Source organism: Oncorhynchus clarkii, chromosome 14 (genome assembly GCF_045791955.1).
Source record: "Oncorhynchus clarkii lewisi isolate Uvic-CL-2024 chromosome 14, UVic_Ocla_1.0, whole genome shotgun sequence".
NCBI classification, from domain to species: Eukaryota; Metazoa; Chordata; class Actinopteri; order Salmoniformes; family Salmonidae; genus Oncorhynchus; species Oncorhynchus clarkii.
The window spans coordinates 23,844,249-23,858,974 of record NC_092160.1 but is presented as its reverse complement, the minus strand read 5'-3'; the positions used below and the strand labels follow the sequence as shown (position 1 = coordinate 23,858,974).

Sequence of the window (14,726 nt, the reverse complement as noted above, 5' to 3'; positions counted from 1 at the left end):
GTGTCCACATACTTTTGGTCATGTAGGGCCAGGATATCTGGTCACAATGCAGACACATTTTACTAATGCAATGGCTACAATGTGGACACAATCATAATGTGAATTAGATCAGGACAAAGGACGCATGTTAGCACCAAGTATAAACAAGGCTCAAGTAAAAGTGTCAGATACCTGTTGTGTTACGAGTATCTGTTCACTAGAGATGGACGGAAGCACTACTGTGTTATTATAAACCAGGTGGTTTGAGCCCTGCATGCTGATTGGCTGAGAGCCATGGTACATCAGACAGTATACCATGGGTATGACAAAACAACCAGTTTTATAATAGCAATTAGGCATCTCAGGGGTTTGCGGTATATGGCCAATATACCCCGCACCTGGCTGTATCCAGGCACTTCGCATTGTGCACAACTGCCATTAATTGGCAAGATACCACACATCCTCGGGCCTAACTGCTTAATTCTATATTTGTTAATGAATATGAATCTGTTAGCTATAATTTGACTTTTTATTGGATAAACAGAAATCAAAGTCCCAAGAAAAATCTGCAGATTATTTATTACTTACAGAAACATGGAACAACAAAACAAAGAAAAAGGGAAATTGTATTTTCTGTTCACATACATTAATTCATTAATGTGCATATGTGAAAATGTGAGTGATTTTGTACACGGTTTCCTTCTTCCTGTTTGTGTGTGTGATTTTCTGGTATAGACAGGAGGCCTTTGAGACACTTCTAGCATTTGCTACCTTTGAAAACAAACTGGTTTGATGAGAACAACATTCACTGGTATCTGAGTGTGTGTGTCACAAGTGTTACTTAACATAAAATACAGACAAACAAATGGAAAAGCAGTGCTTGTGACCTCTCCCTCTCTTCCTCCAATTACTCTTTCTCCGTGTCACTCAAAAGAACAGTCCTCTCATCCTCCGGCCGATGCCCTGTCTATCGTACAAGACGTTGAACTTGTTGATGAACTGATTCATGCTGTTGCAGGTCTTAGTGATGGTACCTAGGTAAGCCATGAGGCCCACGTCATTGCATTGCTGAAAAAAGTGAGGAGATTAATATGCTTTTACAGTACTGTGCCAATCCATCCTGTCTAAGCATTCTCAAATCATTACCCTTGAGTGATTTAAAGAAGGAATTCTCTTAAGGTTTTGTTAATTATCCTGATTATTACATCACCAAGACTATAATCTAAAAACAATGGTGCACACATGTTCACACCAAGAGCTGAGTTTTGCTAAGTGCCTAGGTGGGGATGACTTACATCATAGAAGTCAGTCTTGAATTTGATGGTGCTGAGAACAGGCAGTCTATGGCACAGGGCATTGGCTTCTCTGAGGATCTCGTGGTTAAATGGCACCTCTCCTGGATCGTACCAAATCAGAATGGGAGAGTTAAGAGCGCACGAGGGAAAAATATACACACAACACAACAGGTGAGATAAGATACAGTTGGGATATACCAAGGAGAAGAGACAGGTTTGAAAGACCATGTTTGTTTTTTTTTAAAGCAAGAGCTGGAAATTATATCGATGTTAGTATCAGCATCTTCTTTCCAGACTCACTTGAACATGCATTATTTTGGTCTTTCATCCCTCATCACACGACAGAGTAAGCAGTTCTCTCACCTGCTTCCACTGCTTTGACATATTCCAAGATGACTTTCACCCTGCTGTGGAGCATCTTAATTGCACTGTGTTGTGCTATGAGATGTTCGGCCACTGAACAGAAGAGACACATAATGGCGTGAAGGTGTTTAAAAAAATGCCTGTCAGACAGTGGGGGGTAAATAGGCCACCTTAACTACAGTTACCTGTTGAATTCTCCCCTGTGCCTGTGGCTGTCATGCGAGCCACGTGATCCACTCCGATTCGCTCCGCTTCTTCTGTGGCCAGAGTGTACCCCAGCTCAGCAAACAACATGGTCGCCTGGGATTAGTCAAGTCAGAAGGACAGACAAGCTTACAAATCAGCCACTAGTACTAATCACATTGGTGTGTTTCCACTAGCCAGTAATGGCCTTAAAAAAATATATATATATATATATATAAACTAAGCCTATAAATAAAATTGTTGCTGGCCAAATTGACCAGGAGGGGGGAAAAACTACGGTAGGCAGACTATTAGCGCACCACCCACTTATGGGAGAGCAACAGCCTCTGCCATATGGACACATTGATACACCGTGATCATTGGTGGTTAAATGAGCGCATGGAACTCAGATGGCTGGCTAATAACTTCCATGGTCAACTAATTCAAAATACATTAAACAATTTGGGTTCATTCAATCACATTGATCTCTCTACTAAACCGGCCTGCCCCCTTTCCATCTGTCCTGACTTGAGCTCAATCAACTGTATGGAACTGAAGCTGTCTCTAGCGAACTTGCAACATCGTATTAACTAGCCTATTCTGGACCCTCAAAGTTTCCTGCACACCAGTGAGCTCAGGTCAGACAGCTGTTCTTGCGCAATGGACTTACTGTGTGAGGTGAAGAAAAAAAATGACTGAGAATCTCAGCTTATTAGTAGTAGCTGTGGTGAGTTAAGACAATCAGAAATCAAAATGGGCACATTCCTACATTTGAGCCAGGTAGGCTACTTCAAAGCATCCCTCAAGACAGAGAAACCAGACCCATGTTCATTGCTTACATGGAGCACTTCAAATAAAAGACATTGACAAAATGTACAAAACTCCTAAATGAGGGTTATGAAATAAACCATAACTTCTTTCTCACAAGTGTAGCAGGTTGTGAACTCTGGAAACAATGTTTCCACTCTGAGAATGAGAACATAAATGACTGTAGTAACAAAATGCATTAACAGAAATTAATGTAACCAAATGACAGGGATTAACGGTACATTTACTACTGGTGACATATGTAATGGGGAATGTATCAAAATAAACAAATCAAAGAGCAAACGATTCACACAATGGAACAACGAATGCACAATAATTGGCAGGAGATAGCGGAGTGCATTCTAGAAAGCAGAGCGCAGGCCTTCTGGAGAGACACAGCTATAGGCCATCTTCGCCACACACCCCTTCCCCTTGTCTCACCATTTAAAATTAAGACTAATTATCTTCACGCATATTTTAGATGCTTTTCACTGACAGCCGCCACTCAAATCAGCTAGACCTTTTGCCACGGCTGCAGTCTATAAAATACTTCCTCACATGCCATTTCTCTCCTGTTCTATTGGTTTTCATATCAACTTTCTTTCCTTGTCCAGAAGCAAAAGGCACAATCCTAGTCATATTAGCAACCCATTCTAGTTTTTGCATCATTAGATTCACCATCTTTCTAAGTTTCTAACGGAGACTTTAATCTGTCATATACCGCTGGCATCAGGTGAGGTGTTTAGAATGGCGTTTTTTAACCGCAAATTGCATTTTGGCAAATGTTTGAAAATGATTTTTTATTGGCTGCTTCATTACAGGAATTGCATATTTTGTTAAGATTAATTACCATAATCTAAATGTGAATTCTGTCATTCTGAGCACCATGGTCGGACGCCCTAATGGGTTACGCACCCAATGCATACGGGTCTGGGAAATTTCTCAAATGGGCGGTAAATTAAAATCTTCCCGGTTACGTTGTCCAGCGCCACATTTTCCTAACGGAAACCCTGGTGTGTGTGTGTGGTAGGAGAGCTTGAGTTACCTCTCCACTGATGATGTCGATGACAGACTCATACACACTGACAGGGAGCTGGGGGAGATGGGACATGAGCTTCAATTACCACAAGTAGAAAAGCTATCTCTACCACGTCATAGCAATATAACTGAACGACATAAAAGTAACTAAAAATGTAATTTAAGAATAATATTTGACACTAACATATACAGTACCAGTCAAAAGTTTATACACACCTACTCATTCAAGGGTTATTTATTTATTTTTACTATTTGCTACATTGTAGAATAATAGTGAAGAAAACAAAACTATGAAATAACATATGGAATCACTTAGTAACCAAAAATGTGTTAAACAATTCCTAATATATTTTAGATTCTTCAAAGTAGCCACCCTTTGCCTTGATGACAGCTTTGCACACTCTTAGCATTCTCTCAACCTGCTTTACCTGGAATAATTAACAGTCTTGAAGGAGTTCCCACATATGCTGAGCACTTGTTGGCTGCTTTTCCTTCACTCTGCCTTCCAAATCATCCCAAACCATCTCAATTTGGTTGAGGTCGGGTAATTGTGGAGGACAGGTAATCTAATGCAGCACTCCATCACTCTCCTTCTTGGTCGAATAGCCCTTGTGTTGGGTCATTGTTCTGTTGAAAAACAAATGATAGTGGAACTAAGCGCATACCAGATGGCATGGCGTATAGCTGCAGAATGCCGTGGCAGCCATGCTGGTTAAGTGTGCCTTGAATTCTAAATAAATCACAGACAGTTTCACCAGCAAAGCAACCCCACACCATCACACCTCCATGCTTGGAACCACACATGGGGAGATCATCCATTCACTTACTCTGCGTCTCACAAGGACACGGCGGTTGGAACCAAAAATCTCAAATTTGGACTCATCAGACCAAAGGACAGATTTCCACTAGTCTAATATCCATTGTTCGTGTTTCTTGGCCCAAGCAAGTCTCTTCGTCTTATTGGTGTCCTTTAGCAGAAGTTTCATTGCAGCAATTCAACCATGAAGGCCTGATTCATGCAGTCTCCTCTGAAAAGTTGATGTTGAGATGTGTCTGTTACTTGAACTCTGAAGCATTTATTTGGGATGCAATTTCTGTGTCTGGAAACTCTAATGAACTTATCCTCTGCAGCAGATGTAACTCTGGGTCTTCCATTCCTGTGGAGGTCCTCATGAGAGCCAGTTTCATCATAGTGCTTGATGGTTATTGCGACTGCACTTGAAGAAACGTTCAAGGATCTTCACATTTTCCGGGTTTAACTGACCTTCATGTCTAATAGTAATGATTGGCGGTCGTTTCTCTTTGCTTATTTGAGCGGTTCTTGCCATAATATGAACTTGGTCTATCTTCTGTATACCACCCCTACCTCGTCACAACACAACTGATTGGCTTAATAGGATAGGATAGACAATCCACATATTAACTTAACAAGTCACACCTGTTAATTGAAATGCATTCCAGGTGACTCCCAGATGAAGCTGATTGAGAGAATGCCACGAGTGTGCAAAGCTGTCATCAAGGCAAAGGCTGGCTACTTTGAAGAATCTCAAATGTATTTAGATTTGTTTAACACTTTTTTGGTTACTACATGATTCCATGTGTTAATTGATAGTTTTGATGTCTTCACTATTATTCTAAAATGTAGAAAATAGTAAAAAGATAGAAAAACCCTGGAATGAGTAGGAATGTCCAAACTTTTGACTGGTACTGTACAGTTGAAGTCAGAAGTTTACATGCACTTAGGTTGGAGTCATTAAAAACTTGTTTTTCAACCACTCCACACATTTCTTGTTAACAAACTATAGTTTTGGCAAGTCGGTTAGGACATCTACTTCATGCATGACACAAGTAATTTTTTCAACAATTATTTCACTGTATCACAATTCCAGTGGGTCAGAAGTTTACATACACTAAGTTGACTGTGCATTTAAACAGCTTGGAACATTCCCGAAAATGATGTCATGGCTTTAGAAGCTTCTGATAGGCTAAGTGACATAATTTGAGTCAATTGGAGGTGTACGTGTGGATGTTTTTCAAGGCCTACCTTCAAACTCTGTGCCTCTTTGCTTGACATCATGGGAAAATCAAAAGAAATCAGCCAAGAACTCAGAAAAAGAAGTGTAGTGTTTCCAAATGCCTGAAGGTACGACGTTCATCTGTACAAACAATAGTACGCAAGTATAAACACCATGCGACCCGTCATACCGCTCAGGAAGGAGACGCGTTCTGTCTCCTAGAGATGAACGTACTTTGGTGCGAAATGGACAATGACCCCTAAGCATACTTCCAAAGTTGTGGCAAAATGGCTTAAGGACAACAAAGTCAAGGTATTGGAGTGGCCATCACAAAGCCCTGACCTCAATCCTATAGAAAATTTGTGGGCAGAACTGAAAAGGCGTGTGCGAGCAAGGAGGCCTACAAACCTGACTCCGTTACACTAGCTCTGTCAGGAGGAATGGGCCAAAATTCACCCAACTTATTGTGGGAAGCTTGTGGAAGGCTACCCGAAACCTTTGTCCAAGTTAAAACAATTTAAAGACAATGCTACCAAATACTAATTGAGTGTATGTAAACTTCTGACCCACTGGGAATGTGATGAAAGAAATAAAAGCTGAAATAAATGATTCTCTGCTATTATTCTGACATTTCACATTCTTAAAATAAAGTGGTGATCCTAACTGACCTAAGACAGGGAATTTTTACTAGGATTGAATGTCAGAAATTGTGAAAAAAAAACAGAGTTTAAATGCATTTGGCTAAAGTGTATGTAAACTTCTGACTTCAACTGTATATCGTCCATTATATAAAAAAAAATCTAAATGAGAAACTCACATCTGTGTGTTTGGTCATCGGGTTGAGCTTGAGGAAGAGAGGACTCTCAATTATCTCACACACCTGAAGTGAAAAGAGAGGAAAAGCCATTAAGGAAACAGCACACAGTTGGCCAAATAACCTCAAATGACTGACATTTACATCTTTCAAATCACAACAATTCACTGACCAATTACAGTAACAGTTACTTTTATCATGCCTCTAATTTCTCCCCCATGGAAAATGCCCAACCACATGGAAAATAAATGTATTCTCTTTTGCTCCACCTACCTGCTTGTGAATGTGGATGTCTGATTGGTCACAAGGACCCCCTGTTGTATACCAGCCCAGGAACTCCATGTCCTTGAAGACCTGTTTGACTGAAAGAAAGCAGAGGTCAGGTGAAGTAGGAATTCCATGTTTTTGAAGACCTGTTTGACTGAAAGAAAGCAGAGGTCAAGAAGTCAAGTAGGTCCCCCCACTAATGTAATCTTATTCACTGTGACCTAAAAGGCAAAACTCATCCTAGACCAGCACCTATACAGAGGTTCAGTTCAATTTATAACACCAAGGGCTTCAGGTACAAGCCTACTATGACATTTTTCCACTTCAGAGATGGTGGGAAACCATGACACAGCACATCAATCAATCACAACTTTTGATCTAGTACTTTCACCAATATCAGTAATCAATGGGGAGTGACATCTGACATTTTCTTTGTATGGTAGGTTAGTGAAATTAGACTCACACTGCTCCTCCTTGGTGTAGTAGTACTCCTTGTCAATGTGTGCTCGGTCATCTACCAATTGATGAAGCAGCTCAAAGGAGTTCATCACCTCAATGTTTCTACCCTCCTGCTTCCCGATTAACGCGCCGATCACTTGGTGAGAAGGAAAGGATGCAATGCAATATTAGGCAGATGGTTGGAATTGATATAGCAAAGCCCATTGAAATTGTGTCATTAACTGTAACCTCTCCCATGTATGATTCCCTTCCCACTGTTGAGGTATTGGTTCTCTTGTAGAGTCTTAACTATTTTAATGAATGTCTTAAAGTTGAAATACTTTGAAAGAAGTTTAGACATTTACAGAGCAATTTACTGAAAAAATGTAAATATCTCTCATCCCCTTATTCCATGCCAAATGTAAGACTGTATACAGCTATCGGTATTCTTGAAAACTGATCACCTCACATACCCTGCATGGGCCGCCCCTCCTGGGAGCGGATGCGAATCCAGTGATCTGAGATGTTGAGGATGACCAGAGGATGCAAGGCAACAGAGACACTGCCGGTGACCCCAGATACCATAACACTGGGGCTGGCTGTGGGACAGAGAGAGAGGGTGGGTTTCCTTTATTGTTGGTCATCTCTAAAGCCAAACGTAGCTAATATGGCTTTAACACGACCACCTGCCTCAGAGCAAACAAAGCATTTGTGTTCTTGTCTTTAATAATGTATATTTTTTGACGATTGTTACAATATCCGTGTGCAGGTGAATTGGGTGGATTTGAGTAATCTAACTTTACAGGAAGAGTAACGTTACAGTGATGACTAGTTCAATTAAAAAATGGCATTGATTCAATTCCTCAAAGCTTTGATTTTTCAATCCAATCCACATTTTAAAAGATGCCATCATGAAACTTACTAACAGCTTAGAAAAATATAGGTAACTACTCGCTAGGTATAGAGGACCTGTTACTGCGCTGTTATTAAAACTAGCTAAGAAGGCAAAATAGGTAACGTTTAAACATGTTAACTGTTACCTAGCCAGCAATCGATAAACTAACGCTAGTGGTTTACATTGTTTAGTTTAGTTAGGTAATACGGACGGACCAATCAATATGTGACGGCGGATGAATTAGTTCGTTAACTAGCAAACATTAACTTCACTTGAAATTGCATATACCAGTAACGTTAATATACACACAAGTACTGGACAGTCACCTTATTTAAATTAACGTTAGGTAGTCTCGCTGTAGTAACGTTAGAAAACGCATAAGCGAAATAATGGCAAGCTAAATGCGCTAACACCATCGACAAAGGAGTATAGTTGAAACCTACACAATATGTATACAACCTTATCATAATCAGATAAATCAATTGTGCTTTTAAAGGAAATTACCTGCCCCATCCACCTCCATTCCACCACCATTGCTCGTCGCCATCTTGTCCGACTTACAGCTGCGCAAGCCCAGTACAACGAGGCGTTTTTTCTCAAACGCCAACATGGAACCCAAGCCGCGTGCGCAATCGTGCATACATTTATTTTCCCCCCTACACCAAATGTGATCACGACACTCAGGTTAAAATATCAAAACAAACTCTGAACCAATGACATTAATTTGGGGACAAGTCGAAAAGCATTAAACATGTATGGTAATTTAGCTAGTTAGCTTGCACTTGCTATATAATTTGTCCTATTTAGCTAGCTTGCTGTTGCTAGCTAATTTGTCCTGGGATATAAACATTGAGTTGTTATTTTACCTGAAATGCACAAGGTGTTCTACTCAGACAATTAATCCACACATTCAACCGAATCGTTTCTAGTCATCTCTCCCCCTTCCCCGCTTTTTCATCTTTGAATTTATCTGGTGATTGGCATCTACACTTTTACCAGGACAACCAGCAAAACATGTTGTCTTTCAATCACCCACGTGGGTATAACCGATATGAAGATGGCATGTAGGTACCAGCTTCTTTAAACAAACGAGCAGATGGGAGCGGCAGGACTTTCAGCGCGATCTGCGTCAGAAATAGGAATGACTTTTAGTTTAGCCCTTGGCAACGCAGACGCTCGTTAGCAGCTGGAGCAGTGTGGGTGCAATAATTGAACAACATGGATTTCTAAATTTATTTTGCGACGCTCGCGCACGCAACGTGTCCGGTCTGGTCAGCATGTAAGGGGCAGTGTTTGCTGCATTTACACAGGAGTTTTGGGGATATATGCTTCGGACATTATGCCGTTGTTATGCTTATTTATTATTTAAAATGTTTAAGCCATTGTATATATTTGGTACGGTCCATAAAATGTGCTAATTTCGAGCATGTAGTATTTCGGAACGTTGTAGCTTTTAGCACCCGTTTCTGCGGGGTTTATTACTTGAATGCAACTTTGGTACGTCGGTGTATTTTGTCCGTGTACTCGACGGTACTTTTTGTTTACAAAATGGCAGACTTCAGAACTTCTACCCTCGATTACTTTCCAGAGAACATTTTAATTGATATTTTATCATATTTAGGTGTGCGAGAGCTCATCCGATCAGGAAGGTAAAACAAGTTAGCTGAAGTCGAAGTGCTCAATATCCATTTTCGTGATAACGTCAATGTTAGCTTCAAGAACACTTCTCTTTGTCATGTCATTCATGTGGTGTATTTGCAGGGTGTGTAAGAGATGGAGACGTCTTGTAAAAGACCAAAGATTATGGCGAGTTGTTGATCTAACTGCATGGAAAGGGGTAAGAATGGTGTCCGTTATTGCATGTTGATCTTACCATTTCAAGATTTGTCATGAAAAGATTTCTGAGGCTACCATGTCTGTCTAAAGACGTCAGCCATTTTGTGATATAGCCATGTTTATCAGGTTCTACATTCAATGATATTTCAGAAGACTTGATTTTATTATTGATAGCTACTTGTTTGAGACCTCTCACATTCTGCAACAAAATGCAATGTTGATACTTGCATTGCAGGCTTATTTCCAGTGTTGGGGGAAGTTACTCTGAAAATGTGTATAATTTACAAAATGACCAATTACTTAACACTAGAAGAAGTTAACCTACACTAAAGCTACCCTTATTAAGACAAATATGGTTTACTTAACTAAAGTTACTTTGAAAAAGTAGTTCACTACATCCAAACTATTTTGTGAAATTGTATCATTTTAAGTGTCAGGCTACAAATTGCAAGAACAATGACTTTGGGGTCATATGTTAACATAATGTGTAATGTAGCCTATTAAACACAAACTGTTTCAATTGAGAATTAGGAAGGTTGAATCCCGAAAATGAAAGGAAATTATTGCCTACTTAAAACACTTAATTCTTTGCAAGAAACAGTGTAGTTCTAGTAGTTAGCGATATGGTAATGAACTACTGAAAACACTACCTGGTTTGAATTTAGTTCAACAACCACCAAGCTACTGCAAAATGTAGGTAAATTACTAGTTGAACTACATGTAGTTCACTACTCACCAGCACTGCCTATTTCCTACCTGTTGACTAGCTAACTCTACAGAACTTTCAAGTCATCGCTCAAACACTGATGCATTGTTTCTTCCCCATCTCTCCCTCATTGGATGTTTTCATTCTTCAACTGCTCATCCTGCCCTTGGTGTCCATTTTGGGTCAGGTGACATCGCGCATGCTGTGGGTTCTTCTACGCCAGTATCTGGGCACTGGGCTCCGATGCCTGCGGCTGCGTGGCTTGCTGCTCTCTGCTAGAGGTGGGGCCTTTCTCTCAGAGTCCTGGCTCAAGGCTTTGTCCTCCAGGTGTCCCCGTCTGCGTAGTCTTTCCCTGCTGCACGCAGACCTGAGAGGCTTGCACAGTTGCCAGCTCCTGCCCACAACACTGCAGGTCCTAGAGTTGCGTGGCTGCGAGCTACCACAGGGCTTTTTCACCCAGACCCCACTCAGTCCTGAGAAACAAGCTGGAATGGCATCAACCGCTGCTACTCAGCAACAGGGACGTGTTCAAACTGGGAAAGTGCCTGCCTCCACATCAGGGATTGCCATTGAGACGATGGTCCTTGACAACGTGCCCTCCTTCACAGACCAGCACCTGCAGAGTCTGGCGTCTTGGTTAAGGCTTAGCCGCCTAGAGCTCCGCAACGTCCTTCGTGTCACAGCGGAAGGCCTTAGGCGCAGTGCCGCCCAAGAAACCGACTCAGGCTTAAACGGGCTCTCCAGGCTCAAGTACCTGGAGATAGGGCACTTTGGGCGGCCGGGCGCCCAGCTGCAAATGGCCTCCCTGGGGCTCGGAGTGGGCTGGCTGGGCCTAGAGGAACTAAGCCTTGGCGGTAAGGAGGTGGGACCAGGCCTGCTGTCCGCCAGCCGTCTGAGGGACCTGAAGCGCCTGCGCCTGAGATGCTGCAAGCTGAGAGAGATGCAGGTGCTACGTAGCTGCAGGACACTGCGGGACCTGCGCAGGTTGGAGTTCTGCGAGGTGTTCTTCCAGGTTTGCCCAAAGACACCAGAGAGAGAGGGGGAGGTGGAGAGGCAGGGAGAGGGTGAGGAGGGGAGGGAGGGTGGCACAGATAGTGGTGATGATAAACTGGAGGAGAATGACCCCGTGCCAAGTCTGCGCCGCTCACTTGCTGCTCTGCTGCCACAATGTGCACTGGTGTTCACCAACTGCACCGTTACAATAACCTCAGACTAGATTACATACTGGATATGTTACACATTTGGTCCCTTATTCTACTGTTGTAAAACATTCCTCTCAATTCAGCCTGTTGCAAACTCATGCTTTACCTTCATTCACATATGTAAAAAAAATAATAATAATAATAAACAATTTTAAACTCGCTTACAGCTATGCTATTGAACAAAGGGACAGTTCCTGTGACGCCCATTAAACCATTATGAGAGGAAGTGCCTGTTTGCCGTATTCCCATCCACAATGGATAAGTGGTGGTTCCTCTTTTAGTCTAAATGTGTGTAAGGAAGTGGTTAAACTTAAAAGCTTGTTTTAATTGTACACCAGAGAAGCATTGCAGTGACCAATAAATGATGACTTCAATCATGTACTGTAACGGACCTGCTACAGCCATCGGATGTCCAGCACTGCCATCAGCCATTGAGGGAATTCTTCCTTTGAAAACATTGAAAGCTGCTGTACTGCTTGCGTTGCGTCTAATGGCAAGCTCAATAATTGCAGAGGTTCCGTTCTCGGCGGCTGATGTGTGCATCCATTCTATCTTGTGAATGGAAATAGAGATTTTGGTTGGTTTCTGTGTAGCAGGTAGGACGTCACATTGACGGCGAAATATATTGGAACTCTGGGGGGGGGGGGGGGGGGGTTTAAATAACAGCTTGGACAGTTATCAGTCCGTTGCTGGTATTATGCAATTTCCAAACCATTGCAGTTAAAATTTGCTGTAGCTCACTATGTTTTGCTAACTGGAAAAATACACTTATCCCCACTTGAGTTGTGTGATTCTCCAAAGAAGTATGTTATCTGTATTAATTACGAGAAAGTAGAAATGAAAACTGTTAAGCTTTTTCCATCAAGAAACTGTGGTAAATAAAAATGGCACAATGTATTTTATGTGCGTGGGAAATGATTATCTATGAATAATGTTTCAGGGTTGAACTCCTATATATGCTTTGTAAATAATTCAGAACAAAGGAAAGGACATTGGGATGATATATCATTACCATGATATGTCGGGGAGGGGGGAGTCAATGTTCTTTCATGATAAAATTATATACTGTGCAAGTAGTTCAGCGTGCACAAGAGATGGAAGACCATTTAAAACAGTTTTAATCCTCAAATGTGACACACAGCCATAAGACAACAGCCTAACCTAATAATGCAACACAAAACTGTGCTTCTACACCTGCATTGCTTGGGGTTTTAGGCTGGGTTTCTGTACAGCACTTTGATATATCAGCTGATTTAAGAAGGGCTATATAAATACATTTGATTTGAAAACATTCTAGTATATTTCAGCCAATAACAGATCAGTAGGCCTGCAGTCATAGTGAATGGTAGTGAAATGCATTACTGAACGTGAGCGTAAGTGTCTAATGGACTATTCTCATTGTAAGCGGTAATTTTGCAGTAGCACGTTGACTTTGAGAAGGTGAAAGAGGAGACTTAAGTTCCAGGATTTGGTAAAAGTTTTAATACAGAGCTTTTGGGGTACATGTGAAAATGCAAATGCTGATAGTGACAGGCTGAAAGAGCCATGAGATATGGCCAATAGCATGGTGGTAGAGCATGGCTAAAAGGCTCATTGTTCTGAGAATAATAATTTACAGTTGGCTCAAAAGTATTGTGAGGGTGACACATTTTTTGGGTTGTTTTGGCTCGGTACTCTAGAACTTTGGATTTGAAATGATACAATGACTGAAGGTAAAGTGCAGGCTGTCCATTTTAATATGAGAGTATTTTCATGCATATCGGGTGAACTGTTTATAAGTTACAGCACTTTACATATTCCCCTCATTTTAAGGGACCAAAAGTATTGGGACACATTAACTTTGTGTATTAAAATAGTAAAAAGTTAAGTATTTGGTCCCATATTCCTAGCACACAATGGCTACGTCAAGCCAAATGTTTGTTTTGGTTGTGTTTTAAATGACTTTGTGCCCAATAGAAAGGGTAAATAATATTGTCATTTTGGAGTCTCTTTTATTGTAAATAAGAATAGGATATGTTTCTAAACACTTCTACATTAATGTGGATGCTACCATGATTATGGATATTCCTGAATAAATCATGAATAATGATCAGTATGAAAGTGAGATGCACAAATATCCTACCCCCTCAAAAAAATGCTAAAGTCTCCTGTTATTGTAAGTGAGAGGTTAGCATGTGTTGGGGGTATGGTATTTGTGGGTCTAACTTTCTAACTCCATTATTCAGGATATGGATGAAAATACCCTAAATGTAAAGCTGATAGTCTGTACTTTAACCTCAGTCATTGTTTTATTTAAAATTCAAAGTGATGGAGTACAGAGCCAAAACAAAACAACTTTCACTCTCCCAATACTTTTGGAGCTGACTGTATATAGTCATTCTTAATGACATAAACATGCATCATTACAGACAGTGGTTGGTATGAAACTGCTACAACATTCAGTGAACAGAGAGACATTTGCTACTCTGTCATGGTTTCTGGTACATAGTGTTTTATTCATTTTAATTTTATTTAACTTGGCATGTCGGTTAAGAATGAATTCTTATTTACAATGACGACATACCCACGACGCTGGGCCAATTGTGCGCCTCCCTATGGTACTCCCAATCACGGCCGCATGTGATTCAGCCTGGATTCGAACCAGGGACTGTAGTTTAGAAAAAATTTTGCAATTATGTTAGCACAGCTGAAAACTGTTGTCCTGATTTAAGAAGCAATACAACTGGCCTTCTTTAGACTAGTTGAGTATCTGGGGCATCAGCATTTGTGGGTTCGATTACAGGCTCAAAATAGCCAGAAACAAATAACTTTCTTCTGAAACTCTTCTTGTTCTGAGAAATGAAGGCTATTCCATGCGAGAAATCGCCAAAACACTGAAGATCTCGAAC

The 14,726-nt window shown here is 41.0% G+C and overlaps 2 protein-coding genes across 2 annotated transcripts; one reads left to right on the top strand and one right to left on the bottom strand.

The window, feature by feature from the left end:
* Positions 1 to 539: 539 nt before the first annotated feature.
* Positions 540 to 9,368, bottom strand: LOC139366431 (COP9 signalosome complex subunit 6-like). The gene is made up of 10 exons (XM_071103910.1): positions 8,599 to 9,368; positions 7,673 to 7,798; positions 7,225 to 7,356; positions 6,768 to 6,856; positions 6,498 to 6,560; positions 3,673 to 3,720; positions 1,823 to 1,937; positions 1,638 to 1,730; positions 1,275 to 1,375; positions 540 to 1,047 (listed from the first exon to the last, which is right to left on the bottom strand). Exons 1-10 carry the CDS (start codon positions 8,732 to 8,734, stop codon positions 907 to 909), a joined length of 1,044 nt encoding a protein of 347 aa, XP_070960011.1. The 5' UTR covers positions 8,735 to 9,368; the 3' UTR covers positions 540 to 906.
* Positions 9,369 to 9,604: 236 nt separating this feature from the next.
* LOC139366429 (F-box/LRR-repeat protein 12-like) lies at positions 9,605 to 12,725 on the top strand. Its single transcript, XM_071103907.1, has 3 exons — positions 9,605 to 9,743; positions 9,856 to 9,931; positions 10,824 to 12,725. The coding sequence occupies exons 1-3, from the start codon at positions 9,643 to 9,645 to the stop codon at positions 11,850 to 11,852; spliced, it is 1,206 nt and encodes a 401-aa protein (XP_070960008.1). The 5' UTR covers positions 9,605 to 9,642; the 3' UTR covers positions 11,853 to 12,725.
* The last annotated feature ends 2,001 nt before the right edge of the window (positions 12,726 to 14,726 follow it).